Raw genomic sequence first — 23,925 nt, 5'->3', positions numbered from 1 at the left:
GTCCTGGGTTTTGGATTTAATGATTACATCGTCCATATACACATCTATCTCTTGGTGCATCATATCATAAAAAATGGCAGTCATGGCCCTCATGTAGGTTGCCCCGGCATTTTTCAGACCAAATGGCATGACTCTATAACAGTAAGTGCCCCAAGGTGTGGTAAAAGCTGTCTTTTCTGCATCTTCTTCATCCATCAACACCTGGTGGTATCCTGCGTAACAATCCACAAAAGACTGTATTTCATGTTTGGCACAGTTATCAACAAGGATGTGGATGTTTGGCAAAGGGAAATTGTCCTTGGGGCTTGCTTTGTTCAGATGTCGGTAGTCAACGCACACCCGTATTTTCCCATCTTTCTTTGGCACATGAACTATATTAGCCAGCCATGTGGTGTATCGGACCACTCGGATCACTCCCGCATTTAATTGTTTTGTGACCTCTTCTTTAATCTTGTCACTGATATCAACTTTGAACTTCCTCTGTTTTTGCTGGATAGGGGAATAATCGGGGTAGGTTGGCAACTTATGGACCACTAAATCGACACTTAATCCTGGCATGTCATCGTATGACCAAGAAAACACATCTTTGAATTCAAACAAAAGTTGGATCAATGCGTCCCTGGTTCTTTCATCTGTATGAATGCTTATCTTGGTTTCTTTGACTTCTTCAGAGCTACCCAAATTAACTGGCTTGGTTTCATTTAAGTTTGGCTTAGGTTTATTCTCAAATTGTTTCAATTCTCGATTTATTTCCTTAAAAGCCTCTTCTTCATCATATTCGGGTTATTGGTTCATTATTTCGCAATTAGACAGCGTGTTTGGATCTGGGCATGAAGTCCGCAAGCATGTCATGTTATTTAAAGCCGCATTATTAGAACTGAAAGAAGAAATAAGAAAAATTAACAAAATCAGAAAGAATGAAAAGAGATGAACGATGAAATATTAATTTCATTTCATTGAATTTTGAAGATAACAGGGTTCACATTAGTACTTAAAAGACAGGAAACTAAAAGAAAAACATCCGAGTTACACCCTGGAATAACTCGTGATGTAGAAAAAGTAGCAGGACAGGTCTACCGGGACTCCCGCCTGATTGGGAATGGCGTAGCCTTCCAATTCTGCAGCTTGGCATTGAGTCCCATATATAGCACCTCAGCGGTGCTTGAACCCTCCCCTGACTGGACCATGTGGGTTTCATATAGTATCTTCCTCATTGCCCCACAGATCTCTTCAATCTCTTCGGCAGTAAAGGCCTCATCTTCTTCTTTCTTCTGGTATTTTGGCTTGACAAATGTTCTGTAAAGATGCGGAACCAGCTGAGGCAAAACCCAACCGTCATTCTTTCTATCATTTGCCCATCTTATATCAGCTAGAGTGGATCGGAAGCCTACCCCAAAGGACTTTTCAACGGTGGGCAGGGTGATAAGTTCAACCATCCCTTGCAAATGATTTCCCAAGTCCCTTCCCCAGTTTGAAGCCATGTCGGATCATTTCTTTGGCCACCATGATTGATGCATTAGAAAGGAAAGTTTGGGGGCAAGGTTTTCCTTCTTTGTACTGGTCTGCAACCACAATTTCAAAAGCCTGATAAACTATGTGCTCGCTCCCCTCTCTTGCTTCAAGACATGGGACTGATGGGTCCCGATAAATTGATTGCTCATCTTCTCTGTGGACCACGATCTCTTGGTCCTTATGCTCGAACTTCACCATCTGATGAAGAGTAGAGGGTACATCCCCCGCTGCATGAATCCATGGCCTCCCCAAAATAAAGTTGTAGGATGTGTCCATGTCTAGAACCTGGAAGGTTACTTCAAAGTCTACTGGGTCGATGGTCAGAATTAGATCGATCTCTTCAATTGCATACCTTTTGATGCCATCGAAGGCACGTACACAGACATTGTTGGGTTGGATTATTTCGGTCCCAATTTCCATGCGCTGTAGAGTTGAAAGCGGGCAAATGTCTACTCCAGAGCCCCCGTCCAACATCACCCTTTTCACGTAGTGCCCTTTGCATTTGACTGTTAGGTGCAAGGCTTTGTTATGTGCGGCCCCTTCTGAGGGTAAATCATTTTTGCTGAAAGTGATCTGATTGATTGCAAAAAATCTTTCTGCCATTTTCTCCAACTGCTCTACAGAAATGTCAACAGGCACATATGCTTCGTTAAGGGTCTTGATCAATACCTTCTGATGTTCGGCGGAATTCATCAACAAAGCCAACAAGGAGACTTGTTCGGGAAATTTTCGAAGTTGGTCAATCACCTCATAATCTGCCATTTTCATGTTTTGGAAGAAAGCCTCCGCTTCTTCGGCACTCACGGGCTTCTTAAGTGGGAAGCGCTTTCTAGTAGCGTTGTTCACCTCTTCCAAATTGGAATACTTTTCAACAGGGTTATTTTCTTGAACTTCTCCTGGGATTTCTTTGCCTTTATAGGTCACCGCCATTTTGTTGTAGTTCCAGGGCACAGCAGTAGGATCTTTCATGGGCTTCTGTGGCGCGCGTCTAATAACCACGGGCTCATTCAGCCTCGATGGCTTAATTGGCCCCCACATCACATAAACCCCCTTGGTCACATACATCTGGGTTGCTTTGTTTAGCTTGAATCTCCTGGGAGGACTCAACGTCATCTGCTTTTCTTTACGGCCTTGAGGGATGTAGAGAACAACATCTTTGGGAGGCGTTACCCCGGTCTCAACTTCAATTTTCTTCTCTGACTTTGGAGGGGTGGTTTCTTTATTTTTCTCCCCTTTATCTTGCTTCGAGGTAGATTTTGGTTTCTTTTCTTTGTCAGCAATGGCAATGATGGCCTTTAATGTTGGGTCAAATTCCTTATCCTTACAAATCATTCCAATTATCGGCCCGTTGTTGTGGGCTGGCAGTGGGTTGTTGGTCACATTGGGAACATCTTCATCCCTTAGTACTATCTTTCTTTGTTCTATCATGTTCTCCACGACTCTCTTTATAGTCCAGCAATCATCCGTTTCATCCCCTTCTGCCCCCGAGTGATAAGCACATCGGGTACCGGCTCTGTAAGCGGGTGATGCTAGGTTTTGTCTGGTTTGAGGAACAGGCTGTAACAGACCCATTTGAACAAGCTTTGGTAACAGGCTGGAGTAGGTTTCGCCAATTGGTGTGAAATTTGGCCTCTTGGGCGGTTCATGAGGGTGGAAATTATTTTGTGGAGGACGGGGGTTGTAGTGGGTTTGGTAAGGAGGTTGGTTTCTAGGAAATGGAGCTTGATTTCTGCTGGCTTGTTGTTGTGGCCGGACATAAGGCTGAGCATTCATGACCGAGTATGGCTGAGGAGTATAGACCAAATCTTGGTGAGGGTAATAGTGCTGCAGGGTCCTTTCTGAGAAAAGGGATCTGGGATTATAGTTTCTCCTTGCACCCGACACTGCCATGAATGTTTCTTCCCGTTTCTTTCCCTTTGTGATTCCTCCAGACCCACCCTGAATGGCTTGGGAGGTAGCTCTGATAGCAGATTGGCTTAGAATTCGACCCGTTTTTAGCCCATTTTCAATCATTTCGCCAATTTTGATAGCTTCAGCGAACTGTTTACCCATTGCGGACATCATATTCTGGAAGTAATCAGCTTCCTGAGCTTGAAGGAAAACTGTGACAATTTCAACCTCATCCATCAGAGGTTTTACCCTGGATGCCTGCTCACGCCATTTAACTGCGTACTCTCGGAAGCTTTCTGAGGATTTCTTTTTCAAGTTTGTCAATGAGTTCCTATCTGGATCAATATCAATGTTGTACTGGAACTGCCTGACGAAATCTCTAGCAAGATCATCCCAGATGTACCAGTGGGATATATCCTGGTCCATGTACCACTCAGATGCGATGCCAATCAGACTTTCTCCGAAATAGGCCATGAGTAGTTCTTCCTTTCCACCGGCTCCTCGCAGCTGATTGCAATATCTCTTGAGATGAGTAATAGGATCACCATGCCCATCGTACTTCTCAAATTTTGGGGTTTTGAATCCCAATGATAGGTGCACATGAGGGAACATGCATAAGTCGGCATAGGATACACTTTTCTGTCCACTCAAGCCTTGTATGCTTTTGAAACTCTGTTCCATACTCCTCATTTTCCTCACAATCTCTTCTTGTTAAGAAGTTTTGGTGGTCTTTTCTTGCCCCGCAGTGAACTCAAATTGGGGTGGTTGAGGGTAAGTATAAGTAGGAAACTGATGAGGTTCAACTGGGAAAGATGGTGCTTGAAATGTGAAGGAAGATGAATCAAAGTTAGGCCTGAGTAAAGCAGGTTGTGTCGTGGCTGAACAAGGTGGCGCGGTGAATATGTTTGAAGCCACACTTGAAGCTAACACCTGGGGGCGAGACTCAGAAGGTGTTCCAGCAAAGTGGGCTGAAATGGTAGGATATACCAGTGGGGTATTTGGATAACTTATGGGGATGTTGGAGGTCCCACTTTCCCTGGGAAAAAGCTCAGGGAATCCAGGGATCGCACTTGGCGGTTCTTTTCCATTGGCCCAGGCATCCCACATTTCCATCATGCGGAGACGCAAAATTCTATTTTCCTCAGTCGTTGCTGACTCAGAAGTTTGGATGACCGAGATCAGACTATCCTCTGGAATAGGAACTGTTGGCAAAGGAATTTCCGAAGACATTTCAACACTTCCTTTTGACCTTGTGAAGTATGAATGTGAAGCCAGACTACCACAAAACCAACCACCTTACTATAGAAACTCTGGAAAAGGGGACAACAAACCAGTTAGTTTGAAGCAATTAACACATAGGAAATCGCACGTTGGGGTGTGATGCACCTATACAGTTAAATGTATTTCTACATGTTTCGCAACGGCTGCATGTTTCATCCTGGCTCTGTTTATTTTCCCAATTTTCTTTTCTTTTTTTTCACTTTTGGCTTTTGTACTTCTCCTTTTATTTCCATTTTCCACTCTTTTCTTTCCTCTCTTTCCTTGCCCCCCCTTTTTTTTCATTTTTCTTTTGGTTTTTCTTTGGCTCTGTTTTTCACATCCCTCTCTTATTTGAAGTTATTTACAAAAAATGTGACCGGATTCGATGAGGATTGCCTACGTATCACGACGCCGCGTGACTTAGATCATTACGTAGTTCAAGAGAAACAAGTGCGAAAAATAATGAAACAATTTTGGGAATTTTCAAATTTTCATTAATAAAACTCCTAAACTTTCTGTTACAAAAGACCTCAAACCACTTATCTTCTTGGAATTTTGAAACTACCAACAGACTAAAAAAAATAATTTCCAAAATACAGACTCAATAAGTGAAAAATCATGAATACATCAATGCTTCGACTCCTGGGGCATGTGGGACATCATTCGGTCTCACGGGCCTACGTGCAAGATCCCCTTGAAGCCGCTTCAAATCACTCATTACCTGGCGGACAAATGTCATTACAGCAGCGAAGAAAGTGGTATGAGTCATATCCTCACATGCGTGGCATTTCATGACGATGTAGTCGGCAATGACTCTAACCCTCTCTCGGACAATACCCTTTTCCTGAAGCAAACGCCCGATTTGCTGATTCCGGGCTTCCAACACTTGAGTGTCATGATGATTTTGATTCTGCAATTGTTGTATATCTTCGTCCATTTGGGCCATCAAAGCATAACAATGTTCCCTATCGGCTTTAAAATTCCTGGCCTGTTTGTCCACCTCATTTTCAAGGGTGATTAGCTTTCTCTTTAAATTGGCGATTGTCCCCTCATATTCTCTTTTCATTTGTCGCACAAACTCTGCCCGCCCTTCTGCATTCTCTGCCAATTGTGCTCGTACGTTTTCTAGACTAGCCTCGGATTTTTCTAGGTCATCTTGACACTCAAGTACTTTCCTTCTCAGACCGCTTATAAGCCTTTCATCTGCCCGGCTTCTTTCCGGGTTTCTAGCAGCTATTCTCATTTTATGGATTTGAGTTTTGAGAGCTTCGTTTTCCTGAGTTAGCTTTTTCTTTTCCCATTCATCTGCGGCAGCTTGGATACTGTGGCCAAATTTGAGGTCCCTAATTTGTCCCTCTAATTTACCTATCTTAGCCCTATAGCTTTCTTCTTTTGCCAACCAGCCCCACTGCTCCTGCGAGTCGTTAGTGAATTGTTGGACATGAGGTCTCTTAGCAAGTCTCTCGGGCTCTTGAGGAATTTGAAATCTTTTGCCAAACCAAACCATATAATTGGGGTCCACCTCACCTCTAGCTAGATCCCGCACCATAGTCTTGGGTTCGAGAAATCTGCACTCATTCCAAACTTGGCGAACTCTTCCTTCTGGAAATACAGCCTTTGGGCCCAATTTGACAACATGTATACTCAAATCTTCATCATGGGGGACGGTTTGAAATCTTCCTAGTTGGCGCAAAACCCTGTGAGGAGCATATGGCTGAATGCTCCGGATGCCCATTAGGAGAAAGTAGCACACTTTAGCTGACATGTACATGACTTCGGTGGCAGGGAGCCATCCAAACGTCCACTCAATTTTATCCGAAGTTAAAGAACTCAAGTGGGCAAACCAAGCTTCGGTACCCTCTGGAAATTCAACCCCCGCCACTCGGATTTCAAATTCATCGATGCAATCCAAACAGGTCATGTCGTAGTTCATATACCCGACACGGTGGCAGAGATGTTCCAGTAACCACAATTGTAGTAGTAAGTTGCAGCCCTGGAAGAATTTTCCCCCTTCTCGACAGATGGTCAAAGCTCGGGAAATCTCAGATAAGATCAGGGGAACTAATGTGCCATTAGCTTTCTTGATTGCGACATCCACCATTCCCACGAGGCCCAATTCTATGTTGCCGTCTTTCCGCGGACATATTACAACACCCAAGAATGCTACTATAAAAACCAAACCCCGTTTTGCCTCCTATTTATCTTTATTTCCGGCATGGGTCAGACCAGTATTCAGTGCTTCGAAACCTTGGGGATTGTTATAGCGTTGGTACAGGAACTGGAAAGTGCAAGACCCTCCAGATAAATTCCCATCTTGAATATCCCAGCTAATACTCAACATATCTAGAAACTTGTGAGGAGATACTGGTCTTGGTGATACCGGGTACCAACTTCTAAGGTTTCCACTAAGGCTGGCGTAACCCGCAAATTCCTCTAGTGTGGGTGTGAGCTCAAAATCAGAAAAGCGAAACACATTGAGAGTCGGATCCCAAAAAGGTATCAGGGCTTCAATCACGTCCAATCTTGGCTTGATGTTTAAAAGTCTGACAAGACCACCCAAAACTTTTATCACAGTTCCTCGGCTACCTTTTCCTAGGTAATTCCACCACATGTGGAGCTATAAGGGGATCTCTTCAAGAGCTGCGAAGGATTCGTTTTCATCTGTGCTCATCCTGCACATTTATTAGGGTGATTTAATTTAAAAGGTTATGACTCATTTGGACTTAAGAAAAGGTTATCAAAATTCCATAAAAATCCGGCTTTGCAAATACGGCCTTTTAGCACTTCGGGGAAGAAGATTTTAAGGTTGTGTTTGCTAAATGGCCAAAACCTAAAAAAATTACTAAAGGTGGTTGTTCTTGCAAAAACGGCCTTCCCGCGTCCTTTTGGGGACATTCAACTATTTTAGACAAGAATGACATCACCTTCTTATGAAAGAAATACTTCTAAAAATGACATATTTTTGAATTTTGCATTTTCTTTCCAATTTTGAAAGAAGAATGAAAATATTTTTGAATTTTGAGAAGAAATTAATTAAAAAATTATTTTTGGATTTTTTTTAAATTAAGGTCTTAAAGAAAGACTTTTCTAAAGAAGGAAGTAAAGGAAAATATTTTTGGATGTTTTTGAAAATGGTGGACCGGAACCGATGAGGTTTGCCTACGTATCTCACATCCGGTGAGAATTAGACCTGCGTAGTTCGCCAGTTTTGACAGAACATGGCAGTTGAAAAATTTGGCTCATTTGGAGATTTCGGAATTTTCTAAATACCTACCTCTCACTCCTATATTATTATTATTATTTATTTATTTCTTCTTTTTTTTATTTTTTTTTTATTTTGATTTTCTTCCTCTGTTCTAGAAAGCCGGTCAACATGCAAGCCGAAACAAACAGATGCGCAAGTAGCACGTAAGATGCGTCAGGATGGTCTTTTTTATTTGGGTACACCTGTCCTAGACAGACCCAACCCCTGTGTTGAGTCTCCAAGGTCAAATGCATATGATGCAAACAAACGTTCCTACTAGGGATCCGGCATGAGGCTTGTTATACTAGGTTTAAAAACCTGGGTTTATTGTTCTAGACCTGGCTTACTCGAGCAGACAGCTCGAGCCGAGGGGGGCAGTGTACCGGGAATACAGATGCTTCACCGACTTTGCAACTTGTCCGAACCTCGTTCTAAAATTGGGATAAGACTCTAACAGAAAAGAAGTCACACGAAGTGCACACTTCCCAGATGATTTAGAAGACTCAGAGAGAGGAGGGTTTCGTAGCAATTTATATACAGTCCAAACAATATCAAAGCGGTAAAAGCGGAATTTAGCACAGTAGGCTCAACATGTAAAAATCAGATAAAACAAGCCAACTATAACAGTTATTCTAAGCTCGAATTCTTGAACCCTGAACCGAAGTTCTGGGTTTGGATCCCCAGCAGAGTCGCCAGAGCTGTCACACCTCCTTTTTACACAATCACCCCGAAGGATAATGTATAAGGGAGTTTTCCATTTTAAGTGACATTATTCGAAAATGGGATTATTTATTTATTTCAGAGTCGCCACTTGGGAAAGGTTTGGCTTTTGATGTCCCAAGTCACCGGTTTATCTTGAATCCCAAATCGAGAAAATTTTCGACTTTCCAAATGAAGTCTGCGAACTAGAAATTCTAAGTAAGGAATTCTGTTGACCCGAGGGAAGGTGTTAGGCACCCACGGATCTCGTGGTTCTAGCACGGTCGCTTAAATTGTTATGAATGGCTAAAATCTGATTTTAATAAATGTTCAATACTACAGTGCAATTTTAAATCATTTACCGCTTTTGGTTAATTTTTAAGAAAGTGAACGTTGTTTAAAAAAACGTGTTTTTGGATCACGTCACATGAAATGCACCCGGATCCTCGACACATTTTTTATACAACATTTTAGGATTTGGATTTTGGGTTGCATGAAATGCACACCCGTATTTAAGAATGTAATTTGATTAATATCGCGCCTAAAGAGTCTAACGCGTTATTATTTTGGGGAAGGCACTGAAATTCGCTAAACGGCCCATCCCGATTTTCTATGTATTTTAATATAACCAATTATTGAGGGCCCCACAATTTGCATTTTTATTTGGCGAGGCTCGTCTCATTTTTTATTTAAAGGCCGATCCTAAAGCAACTATGATTCTTCTAATTATTTTTTGTCTCTAAAAAAACACAAGAAAAGTCCTAAATACTTTGTTATTATACTGAGGTAAACTAGGCATTGTCCCAGGCCCAAACGTGTAGGAAATTAACACTAGACCTGGGTCCTTGTTTCAGATAGCTTGAGGCCAAAACTACACAAGACTTCATTTTGAATCTTCATAGCTACAATCAGATTTCAACCGTATTTGGGCCAAAATTTTTAGCCCAGGCGTGTATGGAGACTTTAAATCTCAAGGCCAATCTTGATGTATAATTCCTGCTGGAGTTCTAATTTTAATAAAACACACAGATCAGTACAGAATTAGAGGGTTATTCCACATGGTTTGAGCTACTTATGCTAACAAAGGAGACATTAAGTGATCAGAACAAGACAAATGATAGTCAAATCGAATAATTTGGTATTTTACATCTAACTGGATTAATGGACACAGGACCTTCGAACTTGTTTTTTTGCAATTCCTATGTCGAATCAGTGTTTACAAGCTTCATAAAAAAACTAATATTAGCCACTAACATTTGAGAGCTAAGACGGTTTGCCATCATTTTTTCGATATGCTATTCAAATCCATTTCAATGATTCACAATTTCTAATAGAACTACTGAATGACACATTGAGACTCATTGAACCTGTTTTATAACTACTGAAACTAAATTAAGCATTCAAACCTTGATCATGGATCCAAAAACAACAGTCAGGCAGTCTAATCATTACAGACAATACCAATTTACATAAGCATGAAAGTTTCTTCTCAATACCAAACAGGAATTAAGTAATTCAACAATCAACTCCAAAACTTCATCATTTAGTCTCCAAATCAGTAAATTCACATATATCCTTCATAGTTCAAACAAAGCCAAGGAAAAGTACCTGAATTGGAAAGTGAGAAGAAAGAGAGGTAAATCAGCAGCAGCAGATAACAAATAACAGCAGTAGCACCACAATCAGCAGTATGGGACAATAAGAACCAAGCTCAGTGAAACTCAGAGATCCAGAAATGTTTTAGAAAAACCAAAAGAGCTAAACAGATCGACTCAAAACCAATTGGAAATAAACCAAACACCAACTCGAAATCAGCTGGGACAAATCTGAAACCAAAAGCTTAAACAAACAGCCTAGAGTAGCTTCGATTGGGCCTAAATCTCAAACTAACTGTGAATTTAACAATGGAACAATGTCTTTTTCTGGAATTTTAGAGTTTTTCAGAGGTTTTTCTTTTGCTTTTTGTTTGTTTTCTATGTAGAACTGAAGTCCGGAATGAACTCTCTTTACTGGTTCAAAAATAGACTCCCTTAGGTTCTTAAAAAAAACTCTCCTCCTCCTCTCCAAACTCCCTCCCTTTTATATATCACAACAGGCCTCATTTTCCAGCTCTTAGAGCACTTAGTCAATTAAAAACTGATTCTCTTCCATGTTATTCCCTCTGTTTTTTTCACTCAAGACTCAACCAGAAATGTATTCCCATCAGATTCCCCTGACAACCCTCTTTTTCATTATAAAAAATGGTATTCCTTTTATTAAACTAAACAAGTATGGGCAGCATGAATATACTCTGACAGCACATGTTGTCAAGTTACCTTTTATTTATTAAAGAACTACAATTCACATGCTTTCTGATGTCCAAAATCTAAAATGAATAAACAGGGCCAATAATTCTATCTAAAGTGCATAAAACAAGGCTATCAATTCAATATCAATCCAAACTAAGTGCTTGATTAATTGTAATTCAATTCGAAACTAGTGTGAATTCAAATGCCAATGGATTCAGACAGCAGAATCGAACTAACTTGAAACTCTGAATCAGGAAATGTCAACATAAACAAAACTGGCACCAAACATTTCAAAGGGAACAAACAAACTACAAACACTTAATTGACGAAACTTAATTAATCGACTACGTAGTTTATAACATACAATCAATAGTCAGAAAAATTCGGACCAAAGAAAAGATCCATAAATGGAGGAGAAGAAGATAAATCACAAAATAACCAAAAACTGATACAACAAACTAAACACAAAAAGAAAATAGAGCAAAAGAGAAAGGAGCAATACCTCACAAAAATCAAAAACCAAACGGGCTAAGGCTTGAACCGACTCTAATATTTTGAGGTCAAATGGACCTTAATCGAGTGTTCTAGACTGAGAACACTCGACTAAGGTCGATTATGAACCCCAAATTTCTTCTAATTTGGACCAATTCCGGTTTTGGTCTTCGTTAGGGTTCCCTGGTTCAATTTGGGATTCGAACCGTTCTAGCATGATTCGAGCAAAACCCAGAGTGTTCTAGAGATGGGGGAGGTCCGGGGGTCCCGTGGTGTGAGTTTGGGATTGGTTGGGGTGGCTTTAGGGTTCCGATCAAATCTTCAAATGAAGATTCGAGACGGTGGGGGATGATTCGAGGTACAAGGGTCCGGGATTTGGGAAGAGGAAGGTATGGAGGTTCCGTGGTGTTAATTTGGCGGTCTCCGACGTCGTTGCCGCCGGGTTTATGGTGAGGGGGTGGAAGGGCGGCGCTAGGGTTCAGAGGTCGTTTGGTTCGTCTCTTTCAGAGACGAAAAGGAGGGTGTTTGGAAATGAGACGGGTAAAAGGGGTTTGGGGGGTCTTTTGACACATTAAAAATTGGTCGCTTAATCTGGGTCGTTGGGTGATGGGATCCAACGGATCTGATTTAAAAGAAATGATGGGGTGGTCCGGTTTAGTAACGGGTCAGGGTCGATAATGGATATGGGTGAGGGTTGGACGATCGGGATCGTTGATCAAGCGAGATCAATGGTCAAGATGGGGCATGACGGAACGACGTCGTTTGGGACATCTGTGAGGCTTGGGCCAATTGGACCGGGTAAAGGGATGTTTGAATTGGGCTGATGATTATTGGGTCTGGTCCAATTTCCTTCTCTTCTTTTAATTTGTTTCTTTTCTTTTTCTTTTTCAAACTAATTTTCGAAATTTTAAAAAGCCTAAAATCCTATTCTAATTTATAAAAAGCCAAATTAACTTAAATAATATTAGTTTAAGTACAAAATCACAGTTAAACACAAAAAATACAAAATGCCTATTTTTTATGATTTTCCGATTATTGCCAAATAAGTTATGATTTAAGTTTTAAACCACAAATTATAAAATTAAATCCTAAAGGTAATTTTTTTTTTGTATTTTCCTTTTATATGACTAATTAATTCTAAAAATGCAAAATTAATTACTAAATGCACACACACATATATTATTTTTTGTATTTTTCATTAATTAAGAAAATATAAACATGCACGCACAAAAATGCAAATAATTAATAAAATACCACAAAAAATTCTCAAAAATTGCATGTAAAGGAAAATTATTTTACTTTCTTTTTTTTTTTATTTCTTTTGGAGTAATTGTTGTGAAGTAAAAATCACGTGCTCACAGTATGCTATTATGTTTGAAAAAATATTTCTATTTTGAAATTTCAATTTCTACAACATTATATATATTTCAATAAAATAATTATTTTTATAATGATGCAAGTGAAGATATTATCCTTAATTTAAAATTTACTTTAATCGGCTAGCTAAAAATTTAAATGATTCTTTAGCCGGTAAATTTTATTTCAGTATGACTCCATTTTGAATTTATCGATATCTCTAGCCACAAATTTCAAATTTGAATACCCTATACATATATAGATTTTTTGTTCTTTGAATCATTAAATGTTAGATTAATTGATTATTATTATATAGACGAAATACATAAACAGCCCCTCCAAGTTATCCACAACGGTCATTTGAACACCTTAACTTGTCATGTGACCAGATATACACCTCTGCTTGGTAGAAGTATATTCTCTTAAACCCCTTACGCTGATATGGCAAATTTTGTGTGTTACACTTACATTTAAGCGCGTGAAGATCTTTAAATTAGGCTTATCTTCTTTTTTTCCCTAAAATCAATGTGGACCCCACTATTACACCACCCCATAACCACGATTCTGGACGGGGAGGTTATTGCCAACGATGGAGGGTGTCGGAGAGAGGGAGGATCTCGGCGAGGCTGTTGTCGACGATGCTTGTAAGTGTAATATTGCTCTCCCCTTTCTCTCTTCTTTCCTTCATTCATCACTCCCCTTTCAGCTCCTCCATATATTGCTCTCCCCCTCTCATTTTAATTTCCTCAGCAAGTCTCTCCAAACCTAACCAAATTCACCAGCCAAAAAACTTTCAGTTCTAAACCAAAAGCTTTTACTTTGTCATTCTTTTTGCCCTTGTTTTTATCGCCTTCTCTCCAGTTTTGTCGTCGGTTGAATCATCAACGTTAATCTCATCAACTGGGTAATTAACGCTTACCCAGTTGAGCAAAATTCACATAAAGTTCAAATTTTCCACTTTCAGTTTGAATTCTTGATTACATAAAAAAAATGGAGTTTACATCAGAGAAACTTTCTCCTTTTGATTTTATGGCAGCGATCTTTAAAAGTGGAAAGATATTCGTTCAACTGAACTCATCATCCAATTTCATGGAAGGTGCTAGAAAATCAGTGAGAGGGGTTATTTGGGGGGGAAGGGGAAGGGGAAGGGGGCGAGAGAGGGGAGTGAGAAGGAAGAAGATGAAGGAGGGGGGTTGGTTAATAATAAAAAGATTATTTTAATGTATTTAGTTTATATTTATCAAAAAAATTATTATATTACACATGTCATTCTTTAATTAGTTCATTTGACATGTCACTGGCGAGTGCAATTCACACATATAGTCTGCGAGACTCGAGTGTTCACAAGATACATTTAATAGCCACTTGAAATGCTAAAATGAAAAAGGGATCAGTTAAGGTATTCAAATGGCCGTTATGGACAACTTGGAGGGGCTGTTTATGTATTTCGCCTATTATATAACATTGCACATTTTTCACCATACTTGGCTTAACCTCAATGCAAACTACTTAAATTACAATTAAATTCAAATTCGAATATCATATCACTTTGTTAGCAATAGTGATTTTTTTTAAAACGACACACAATGTAAATAAAAAAAATATTCTAAGATAGTCTTATCTTATAATCTATATATTTGAGTTGAAAAAAAATATTTGAAATCAATGAGATCATCTTCCAAATTTTTTACACTCAACAAACAACAACAACAACAACAACAACCCGGTGTAATCCCACAAGTGGGGTCTGGGGAGGGTAATATGTACGCAGACCTTACCTCTACCCCGAGGGGCAGATAGGCTATTTCCAGGAGACTCTCGGCTCAACAAAGATGAAACAAAAGAAGAAATTCGTTGTCGTCTCTTATTTCTGGTTTTTAGATTTTTCATACATTTTTTCTATATTTATTATCTTTTATCTTATTTTTTTATGTTTTTCTTTCTTTTGTTTTGTTACACAAAATTAAGTTATTTCGTAATAAAATGATGAGTTTTAATAGAAATTGTCTACATGTGAGCTCTATTTATATTTTTAATCTTTCATTGAAATTTTGTCATATTTTTCTTTTGGCTTTATCTTATCAACTTAAACAGGAGCTCACCCAACCACTTAAACTAAAAAATTGAGGATGTGTAATTTATTTATAATTCATATGTAACATGTGTATAATCGTGTGTAATATGTATATCATCTATGTATATTAGCTATAAAAGGTAAATAATAAATCTGGTCGGATATTTATGTAATAATCCATAAGATTTTGGTTTCTTGATTTTATCCATGATATGACTTCTATTATAATTATTTTAAAAACTCTCTACTAAAATTTAAAATATCTTATCTTTTATTTTAAAAATTACATTATAATTTAAAAAATAATCCCATTTCGAAATAATTTGTTTACATTTTAAAAATAACTATTTCACGTCATACCAATTTTTTTAAATATACTTTTCGTTACACTTGAAAATCGCTATAGAAACTATTAATTAGAAACCAGTATCCCTCATTTTGAATTCGAGAAAAAAATCTTTCACATAATCTAATGATTCAAAACTAATATTTTTCAATGAAAAAAATACTATACCCTTGCAATGTTGGGTTGACTGCAACTAAATGAAGATGTTTCGGCTTATATTCTTCAATTCTTAGAAGGTGTTAAATAGAAATTAATTAATTATATAGTCAAAGTTTTGTTATTTGTTTGATGTTCATTTATATAAATTGACTCTTCAAACAAACATTATTCAAAAAGAAAAAAACAACTTGTGTTGAATATTGATTGATTTTTGTAATGTTCTTTGTCTAGCATGTAGGTTTACTTCATTATATATGCAAGTGAAGTTTTATCAACATTTAAACTTTTTTTTTTGTTATAAAAATAGACGTGTACCTTATATATTATATTTATTTTAAAAGAAATTCGCTTTATTCAAACATAGCTATAGTGTTTTAAATAATTATAATTATAGGATTTAAATGTAAAAGAGTTTATAGTTATATGGAGTATTATTTTTTTTTTTTTTTGCCAGAGGCGAAGTAGTATTTACATAATTTGAATTAAGATAACAAAAGTTCCTAATATAATTGCATATGACCACTAACCGAATTAAGTATGATAACATGGTAATAAAAGATATTTTTTTATTTTAATTCAAATTTAAAAACTTTATTATATATATATATATATATATATATATATATATATATATATTTGACTAACATAGTCAAATATAGAATAAAGTTACCATATACTATTGATATTTATTAATTTGCCACTTGGCTTAACTACATAATCAATTATATATGGCAACTTTATAGCTTTCATATGGCAACTATATATAGATGTCATTTATTGTTGCGTGTTATTATTTAATGCCATATTTTATCTTTTTGGATCATTGAATATTGACATTATTGTTTACGTTCATTGTCATCTGGACAAACATACAAATTATTTGTCATAAAACCGATAGCTTTGTCTTTAGGATATTATTATTAGCTAAAATTGACTTTTCTTTATTTAAATCTAATTAGTTAAACTAAGATCTATAATTTTGGTCAAACAGAATTTATGCGAAAAATTTGCTTAGATAGTTGTTCCTCCTAGAATTTTATGCTGATCACAGTGTTAGTGATCACACATGCTCTCACTTATATATGCTGCTTAAAGTTAAATATTTTAAAAAGTGATAACTAAATAAAAAATTCTACCAACAACAGAAATGCTAGGGAAAATAGAATTATACAAAAGTCATGTTAAAAATATGTCTAGTATGACGAAATATGAAAGATATTTTTTGAAAAATAAGTTGAGACACTTATGAAGGAAAATGATTTAGGCGAAAAAAAGTGAGAAAATTATTTTCTTTTTATTCTTTGTCCACTCACTTAAAAACTTCTTTAGAAATAAGTTGTAAAAAAATAAGTCTTATTTTAGAAATTATTTTTGGAAAACTATTTCTTTTCTTGTCATACCAAACATGGCGGATATTGGAGTGCTGGCGAACATTCAAAATTCTTCGCACGTGCTGTCAGTAAAACTCAAAATTACTTCTTCCACTTCCTTTTTTCTAAATTTTCTTCTCAATTTCTAAAACGGAAAAGGCCTAAAAATGTCACTCAACTTTCTGAAATGGTTTTATCTATACCATCCGTTAGAAAAATACTATTTTCATGCCACTGCCGTTACAAAAATGGTCCATCTATGCCATTATTTGACTAATCGGTTGATTTTTTTTTTAGATATTTATAAGATTTGAATTTCCACGTGTCATGTCGTCATGGTCCGAATTAACCCATGCCCCATTTAATTTTAACTTTGGTAAGGTCCATCTAATTTTAACCTTACCCAAATAATTAACCCAACCCAACCCTTCCAAATCCCTCTCCAGTTGTCTTCCCAAATCAAAAATCCCTAAAACTTCCATTAAATTCAATGGAGGTTTTAACATTCCTGACTTTGATCAAATTCTAGAAAGCAGATAAGACTACGTACAGACACGTACCTTAATAATAATCAAATGTGCAGGAAGGTTTACACCCCATGCTAACGTACTTGTACAGACAAACGACTAGAAATTTGCAGCCAAAATGACTCAAATATAAGCTTCAATTTCAGTATATTATTGCTCCTAGAGATCTAAAATTTTCAGATGATTAGTTGCCTCAATCTTGTTGTTTGCAAATAGTTCATCGACCAATGATCTGTTTTTATCATTCAGTCCAGCACGGTGCAATCCAATTTCAAATTGTAAGGTGTGCTTTAAGTTCTGATTTGTGACTTGAGAAAGAACCATCTGAAGTGCATCTTCTGGCATGTTTATGAATTGCCTCAGGTGCTCATCTGAAGCTGCAAACTTTGAATTCAGAAAGAAAACATAACAGATTAGGCAGAAATTAAATTTAATGGAGGTTTTAGGGATTTTTGATTTGGGGAAGACGACCGGAGAGGGATTTGGAAGGGTTGGGTTGTGTTAATTATTGGGGTAAGGTTAAAATTAGATGGACCTAACCAAGAGTAAAATTAAATGGGGCATGGGTTAATTCGGACCAATGACGATATGACATGTGGAAATTCAAGTCTTATAAATATTTTTTAAAAACAATTCCAGCCGTTAGTCAAATAATGACATAGATTGGTGATTTCTGTACCTGCAATGGCATAAAAATAGCATTTTTTTAACGGAAGGCATACATAAATCATTTCAAAAAGTTAGAATGACATTTTTCGGTCTTTTCCGTTTCTAAAATTTCCTTTTATAAGGCGCCTGCTCGTATTGTCTAAAAACTAAAATGTAGTTGCGTCTGCGGTCAGAAAATTTAAGGAATACTGTGCTTATCAAACTGGGCTTCGGAAGCTCAACCGTCTAATCTTTGTCACTATGTATTGACAAATACACCCCTGCTAATTCGACAGAATAACAACAAACCTTATTCTTCTTCTCAAAGGCTGCAGCGCTTCACACGCAAATTCCACCATTCCACAATCCGCATCTATACTGAACACAACAATTCGCACATTCTTTCATTTCACTGAGTTGACTCGTCAGCCATGTCCGAGTCCGACCAGCAGCGAACTCAGAAGGACGATCCGTTCCTCCTCAATTACAATCCCGAAGAACTCCGAATCGCATCAGAGTTTCTGTCCAATTGGCTTCCCTTTCTCTCCCGTGACCTCTGCCACTCCTGCACCAACACCCTCTCCGATCGCATCCGATCCCTCAATTTTAGTACTTTCTCTTTCTCTTTCTCTATTTTTTGTATTCTTTACATTAATATGTGTTAATGCATGTGTAATCAATTGATATAAACTCTGTAGCTCATGTACTAATTCTCACAATTTGCATTAAGTTCCCTGCTTTTTGTGCTTGGACGAGTTTTTCCTCTAGAGACAGTGTCTTAATTCAAGTTTGCTTATTTATTTGGCTTTTGATTAAATTTATTATTAAAGTTGTTGTTTTTGGGGAGGTATTACTTACTTTTGAAGATTGTTGTAGATACCATATGCAAAGTTAAAGTTTCTTTGGTAGATAACGATGGGCCAAACAAAATTGAATTCTGCTTTGTCTTGCTTATGTTTTTGGATATACTTTAATGATGAAGTGTGAAAGTTGTTGATTTAGTGAGTTTTTCTGATCAGAGATTTTGTTGGTATGATTGCAGAAGTTGGTGGTGATGCAGAATGCTTGAAGCAACCAAAGAATATCAGTGTTTTGACTCCGGAACGTTGTGACTCGGATGGATGCAATGGGAGTCAAGAGAATTGTGACAACAATTCACTTGGAAGTTGGAATGATTGTGGCGACTTGAATGATAATGCAGATACAAACTCATTGGGGAGTTGGAAAGACGGGGCTGGTGGGGGGGAGCCATTTGAGGAGCCTTCCGTGGACAGGCATTCATCTGACAGTTGTATAGATGGTGCAGATTCCGTTTCTCGGCCTGTTGGAGAGGCAACTACAAGTGAAGCATTCAGCTCATCCTTACCTGTGACTACCCCGAAAATGAAGATGTCATGGGCAGATATGGCTCAGGAGGATGAGCTTCAAGCAGAGGAAGTGAGTGAGTCAATTGCCTTGAGTAGTCAGGTGAATGGTGTGTCTGAAGAGGAAATTACTACTCCGGAGAGTAAGCCAAAAACAGAATTGTCAAGGGAACAACGAGAGTACATTAGATTCTGCAATGTGAAGAGGAAAAAGGATTTCATATGTTTGGAGAGGGTGAATGGGAAATTCGTGAACATACTTGATGGATTGGAGCTGCATAAGGGTGTCTTTAGCGCTGCTGAGCAAATTAGAATAGTTAAATATGTAGAGAAGCTTGATCAGATGGGGAAGAATGGTGAATTGAAAGGTATATTTTATCCTTTATACAACTCTCTTAATCATTTTTTTTTCTATTTTCAAATGAATGTTGTTGTCATATTGAGCTTGGCAAAGCATAGTGAGTCCAAGCCGGGATTAAGGAGCAGGGAGCAATAGCTACTAGCTAGACAGCCAACATACAATAATCTTATTATGTGAGGGATGCGATGATACCAGCACTTATCTGCTGGATCACATAAGAAGTCCGGAGTTATGTGTGCTTGGACAGCAGTGATACAAGGATTGGCATCCCTTGTGGGGCCAACTAGTTTAAGACAGGCATAGTTGCTTGATTGATATCGTCTAGCTGTGTTGATGTTTGATCTTCAAATGTAATGGAGCAGGTGTTTCTGTGAACCAGAACACACATATTTATCCACTTTGTTGTTGTTAGACTTGTTTTAACATTAGACAATTAGTAGAGTGTTCGATGATTGGTATAAGCTAGCGGATTCCCTTCTTTTTTCCAATTCATTGACCAGAGGGCTAAATAATTTGTATTTCTAGCATAGATACCAAGGTTATTTGTCAAATGCATATGTGTTTCTAACAATTCCGATCTGGAATTACGTTTTCAATGTTACTATTGTTGTTCATGCCTTTATCTTCATTTTGGCAGATGGTCATCCAGTTTGCATCCTATGCTATTTAGATGCTAATGTTTTTCAAGTAGGGTGATTGACATGAAGTTATTGCATTAGTTTAACTATAGGAAAAGTAAGAAACGAATTCGGCTTTGCTTGAGAGAGGATGAAGCTATTGCATCGGCTTGCACCTTTTCTACCTATCAGTATCTTTTACTATAAGACTCCTATGTAAGAGAACTTACTACCTATTCGAGAGGATCTCAGATTCAACGTTAGTGGCTGTGTATCTTTCAAATACCTTATTAGTTATTTCTCCTTTTGTCTGTTATTGAGAGTTACAGTACGTGAAACATTTCATCATTGTATGTTAAAGCTAAGCTGGTCTGGGCATCCCAGACTTCCAAGTGTTGAAATGGGGAATCTTGTCTTAGTAAATTTATCCTATTTTAGTTTTTTCTTAGTGATAGCACAATGTCTTCTATGTTAATTACCAGACATTAAAGAGATGAAAGAAGAGATGGGCTGAGAAAAAGAACTGGTTAAAATTCAATGTATAAGATTAACTGTCAACAGGAAAATAGATTGTGATATCTTTTTAAGGTGGTAATATGCTGCATGAGAAATCTGTTTCGTCTTTTTTTGGATTTGATGTGAATTAAAAAAATGGCTTGTGTTACTGTCAGATGTGTGTAGATTCATTATACATACCTGGATTAATTGCATAGGATTTCTAATAGATTATGTTTAATGGTGTGCCAAAATGAGAAATCCAATGATTAGGAAATTTTCCTTGTTTAATGTGCCTATACTCATAAAAAAAGAGCCTGCTTCTATGTTGGTAATACCAATACATCTAGAGTTTTACCATCAAATTTTTCTTGATTCAGCTTAGAAATTTCTCCCTTGTTAACAAGGGTATCATAGAATTTTGTGAGTATGGTATAGGAAAGAAGAATTTCAAAGTAAAAATTGAGGCATAACTATGACTTTTCATTGGAAAATGTGGAAGTAGTTGACAAGGTGCACATTTTACTCCGTTGACTAAATTGTGGTTTTTTTTAAGAATGACATGCACCTCTTCTTTTTCAAGATTTTCCTAAAGTAGTTCCCACTCATTCTAATTCAGTAATTCTACTATAGTTCAATGGCCATTTCTCTTCCTCGTGGCTCCCTTCATCAATTAGTTTGATCTGGTTTTGTTTTTCCTTTATACTTGTGAAGAGTGTGAAGCGGAAGATGTTTTTTTAGCTTCCTCCTTAAATTTCCATTTAAATTTGTTTGTTAAGTTCTTTCAGTCATTTTTAGTTATCTCATGGCTCTTACATGCCTTTGCTGATTGTTTAGAGAGGACTTATACTGCGCCAGCAAAGTGGATGAGGGGCAAAGGACGTGTGACAATCCAATTTGGTTGTTGTTACAACTATGCACCAGTAAGTCTTCTACAATCTTATCTTAATCCCTCCCTCTCCACAAAGAAACCCCCCTCCCCTCCCCCCCCCCCCTCTCTCCCTCTCCCCCTCCCACGTACACATACAGTGGCTCACAACAGTAAATGGAGTGCCTTAAACTATTGGCTATTAGGTGACAATCTAGTAAAGACTTCTTTTCCCCTAATTCACAGCTTTCTTCTTTGATAGGATTGTAGCATATGGGTTAATCACTGAAAGGAAGTGGAATGTATGCATAGCATAATGACTGAATTTTCTTTATGGCAGGATAAGATTGGGAATCCCCCAGGGATCCTCAAAAGTGAAACTGTTGATCCATTGCCTGATCTTTTGAAGGTCATGATTAGAAGGCTTGTAAAGTGGCATGTGATGCCTCCGACTTGTGTTCCAGATAGCTGTATTATCAACATTTATGAAGAGGGAGATTGCATACCACTGCATATTGACAATCATGATTTTGTGCGCCCCTTTTGTACCGTTTCATTCCTTAGCGAGTGCAACATTGTGTTCGGTTCCAACTTGAAAATAGTGGGTCCCGGTGAGTTTGCTGGTGCAATTGCAATACCGTTGCCAGTGGGGTAAGTGAGAGTGTGCTGTTCTTCTCATACTACTGAAATTAGGAAGATTGATCATAACTGACATTATATTACTCCAGATCTGTACTGGTCTTGAATGGAAATGGAGCTGATGTAGCTAAACACTGTGTGCCAGCTGTGCCTACTAAAAGGTACACACTGAATGTTCAGAGCTCTGGAGTCATAGTTAAATCTTCTGTGTCCTTGCACATTATGCTAACATCTTGTTAACCGGTACTTTATATAGGATTTCAATCACGTTTAGAAGAATGGACGAATCTAAAAGGCCAGTTGGATATGTTCCTGAGCAAGATTTACAAGGGCTGCAGCCCTTGTCATATGAAACAGACAGACAGAAGAAATCGAACTCCTCAAAACCAAGGTATTCTGCAAGAAAACAGTCAGCACTACTGGAAGAGAGCATGGAAAGAGTAAAGATGCCAATGAGAAGGCATTCAGAGCCCCGTTACGCAGGTCGATATCGACAAGGACCTGCAAACAGACAGAGGTTTAGCGTGAATACAGAAAATTGAAGGTACATTCGGACTTGATTGTTTTGATCCATCGTCATCTGCTAAAATTAATGGCTCTGTTGGTGGAGGTCTATTCTTATCTTCACCTCGAGCTGTTGAAGTATTAAAATTCTGAAGAGCTTGCTGCTTGATACTCCTTTGGATGAATATCTTCTAAAATAGAAGTTTAATCCTGCTCGCTGCATTGAAATCTTGTACTACAATAATTTCTGGAAACCAGGTATGAATGTGAATGAGGAACAATCAAGCTGAGAGTGGGAAAGAGTGGTGGTCATGTGATCTAGAGATGGATGGATAATATATCTGATCTGATAATATATCCGATGTATGTGTGGTGTTCCAGTTTGCGGTGGTAATAGCGTGTATGTATATCACGAGGCAGCTATGCAAATAACTACTTGGCAGCTTGGATAAACACTGCTGAAGATTGGACTGTCTACTTGAATAATGCACCTTGTGAAGAATTAAGTCCATCCATGTACACTTGATATTGGTGAAGCTTACATGGTATTCAATTCATATGTGTAGGTTACAGTTATTTGCGCACAAGCTTTTGTGCTTGCTTACTACTGTAATGTTTTCTCCTAGTGCTTGTATCGTTAATCGGTTGAGCTTAAACATTGAGAGCTAAGTTATTTTGTCTGACAGTCTTTGCTTTTCTACTTGTCATTTTTTATGGAATATTTACGGTACGAAGGCTAATAAATAGGAACATGAACGGAGGATCCGAACTCTTAACTTGCTCTACGACTATACCTTTTCATCGTTTGGTCTCATACCAATTATACTATCTTCATTGGTTCAAAATTGAAAATATTAATTTTATCTTTGTAATATAGATGCTAGTAAAAGAAATAATTAAAGTACTCGAAATTAAATAGTATTCAGTATTTTAAGATGTTATTTAAGTACAACAGTGTGGCATAAATTGGACTAGAAAGAGAGTATGATGATGAGTCCTTTTACAGGTTGACTAGTAATTACACGGTTTACATATTTTAAGAGCAAGCTCGCATTCAATGAATGCGACAAACCTATTGAAATGCTGCTCCAGCACTACCTAATTTGGTCTTGAATACCAAAATCCAACAAAGAGGCAAAAGGAAACATAATGCTATACTACAGATGTAATGAGCATAGGAAGGATCAAGCTCTGAACCATCAAGTAACGAAC

At 37.7% G+C, this 23,925-nt stretch overlaps 2 protein-coding genes across 3 annotated transcripts; one reads left to right on the top strand and one right to left on the bottom strand.

Moving 5' to 3' along the window:
- Positions 1-1,487: 1,487 nt before the first annotated feature.
- LOC138885113 (uncharacterized) lies at positions 1,488-5,905 on the bottom strand. The gene is made up of 4 exons (XM_070166012.1): positions 5,384-5,905; positions 4,652-4,712; positions 1,798-3,737; positions 1,488-1,562 (listed from the first exon to the last, which is right to left on the bottom strand). Exons 1-4 carry the CDS (start codon positions 5,903-5,905, stop codon positions 1,488-1,490), a joined length of 2,598 nt encoding a protein of 865 aa, XP_070022113.1.
- A 12,292-nt stretch (positions 5,906-18,197) lies between these two features.
- LOC104234545 (RNA demethylase ALKBH9B) lies at positions 18,198-23,398 on the top strand. Of its 2 annotated transcripts, XM_009788120.2 has the most exons (7): positions 18,198-18,474; positions 18,908-19,597; positions 21,540-21,625; positions 21,911-22,221; positions 22,299-22,370; positions 22,466-22,753; positions 22,972-23,398. In XM_009788120.2, the coding sequence occupies exons 1-6, from the start codon at positions 18,297-18,299 to the stop codon at positions 22,749-22,751; spliced, it is 1,623 nt and encodes a 540-aa protein (XP_009786422.1). In that variant the 5' UTR covers positions 18,198-18,296; the 3' UTR covers positions 22,752-22,753; positions 22,972-23,398. The 2 variants fall into 2 exon arrangements, with proteins under 2 accessions (XP_009786422.1, XP_009786421.1); XM_009788119.2 differs by having other exon boundaries at positions 22,466-23,398.
- Positions 23,399-23,925: the final 527 nt, after the last annotated feature.

The sequence above is a fragment of the Nicotiana sylvestris genome, chromosome 2, assembly GCF_000393655.2.
Source record: "Nicotiana sylvestris chromosome 2, ASM39365v2, whole genome shotgun sequence".
NCBI classification, from domain to species: domain Eukaryota; kingdom Viridiplantae; phylum Streptophyta; class Magnoliopsida; order Solanales; family Solanaceae; genus Nicotiana; species Nicotiana sylvestris.
The sequence above is the reverse complement of the archived record's forward strand: the minus strand, read 5'-3'. Positions and strand labels throughout refer to the sequence as shown.

Bases quoted from the DNA above. Each gene is read 5' to 3' on its own strand.
- LOC138885113 (XM_070166012.1), bottom strand. From the start codon at position 5,905: ATGAGAATAGCTGCTAGAAACCCGGAAAGAAGCCGGGCAGATGAAAGG. The intron at 3,738-4,651 runs GTCAAAAGGAAG...ATATTGATCCAG, and splicing joins TCACATTCATACTTCACAAG to ATAGGAACTCATTGACAAAC. The intron at 1,563-1,797 runs GTTCTAGACATG...TTGTGGTTGCAG, and splicing joins ACTTTGAAGTAACCTTCCAG to ACCAGTACAAAGAAGGAAAA.
- LOC104234545 (XM_009788120.2), top strand. From the start codon at position 18,297: ATGTCCGAGTCCGACCAGCAGCGAACTCAGAAGGACGATCCGTTCCTC. The intron at 22,222-22,298 runs GTAAGTGAGAGT...ATATTACTCCAG, and splicing joins GCAATACCGTTGCCAGTGGG to ATCTGTACTGGTCTTGAATG. The intron at 22,371-22,465 runs GTACACACTGAA...TACTTTATATAG, and splicing joins CCAGCTGTGCCTACTAAAAG to GATTTCAATCACGTTTAGAA.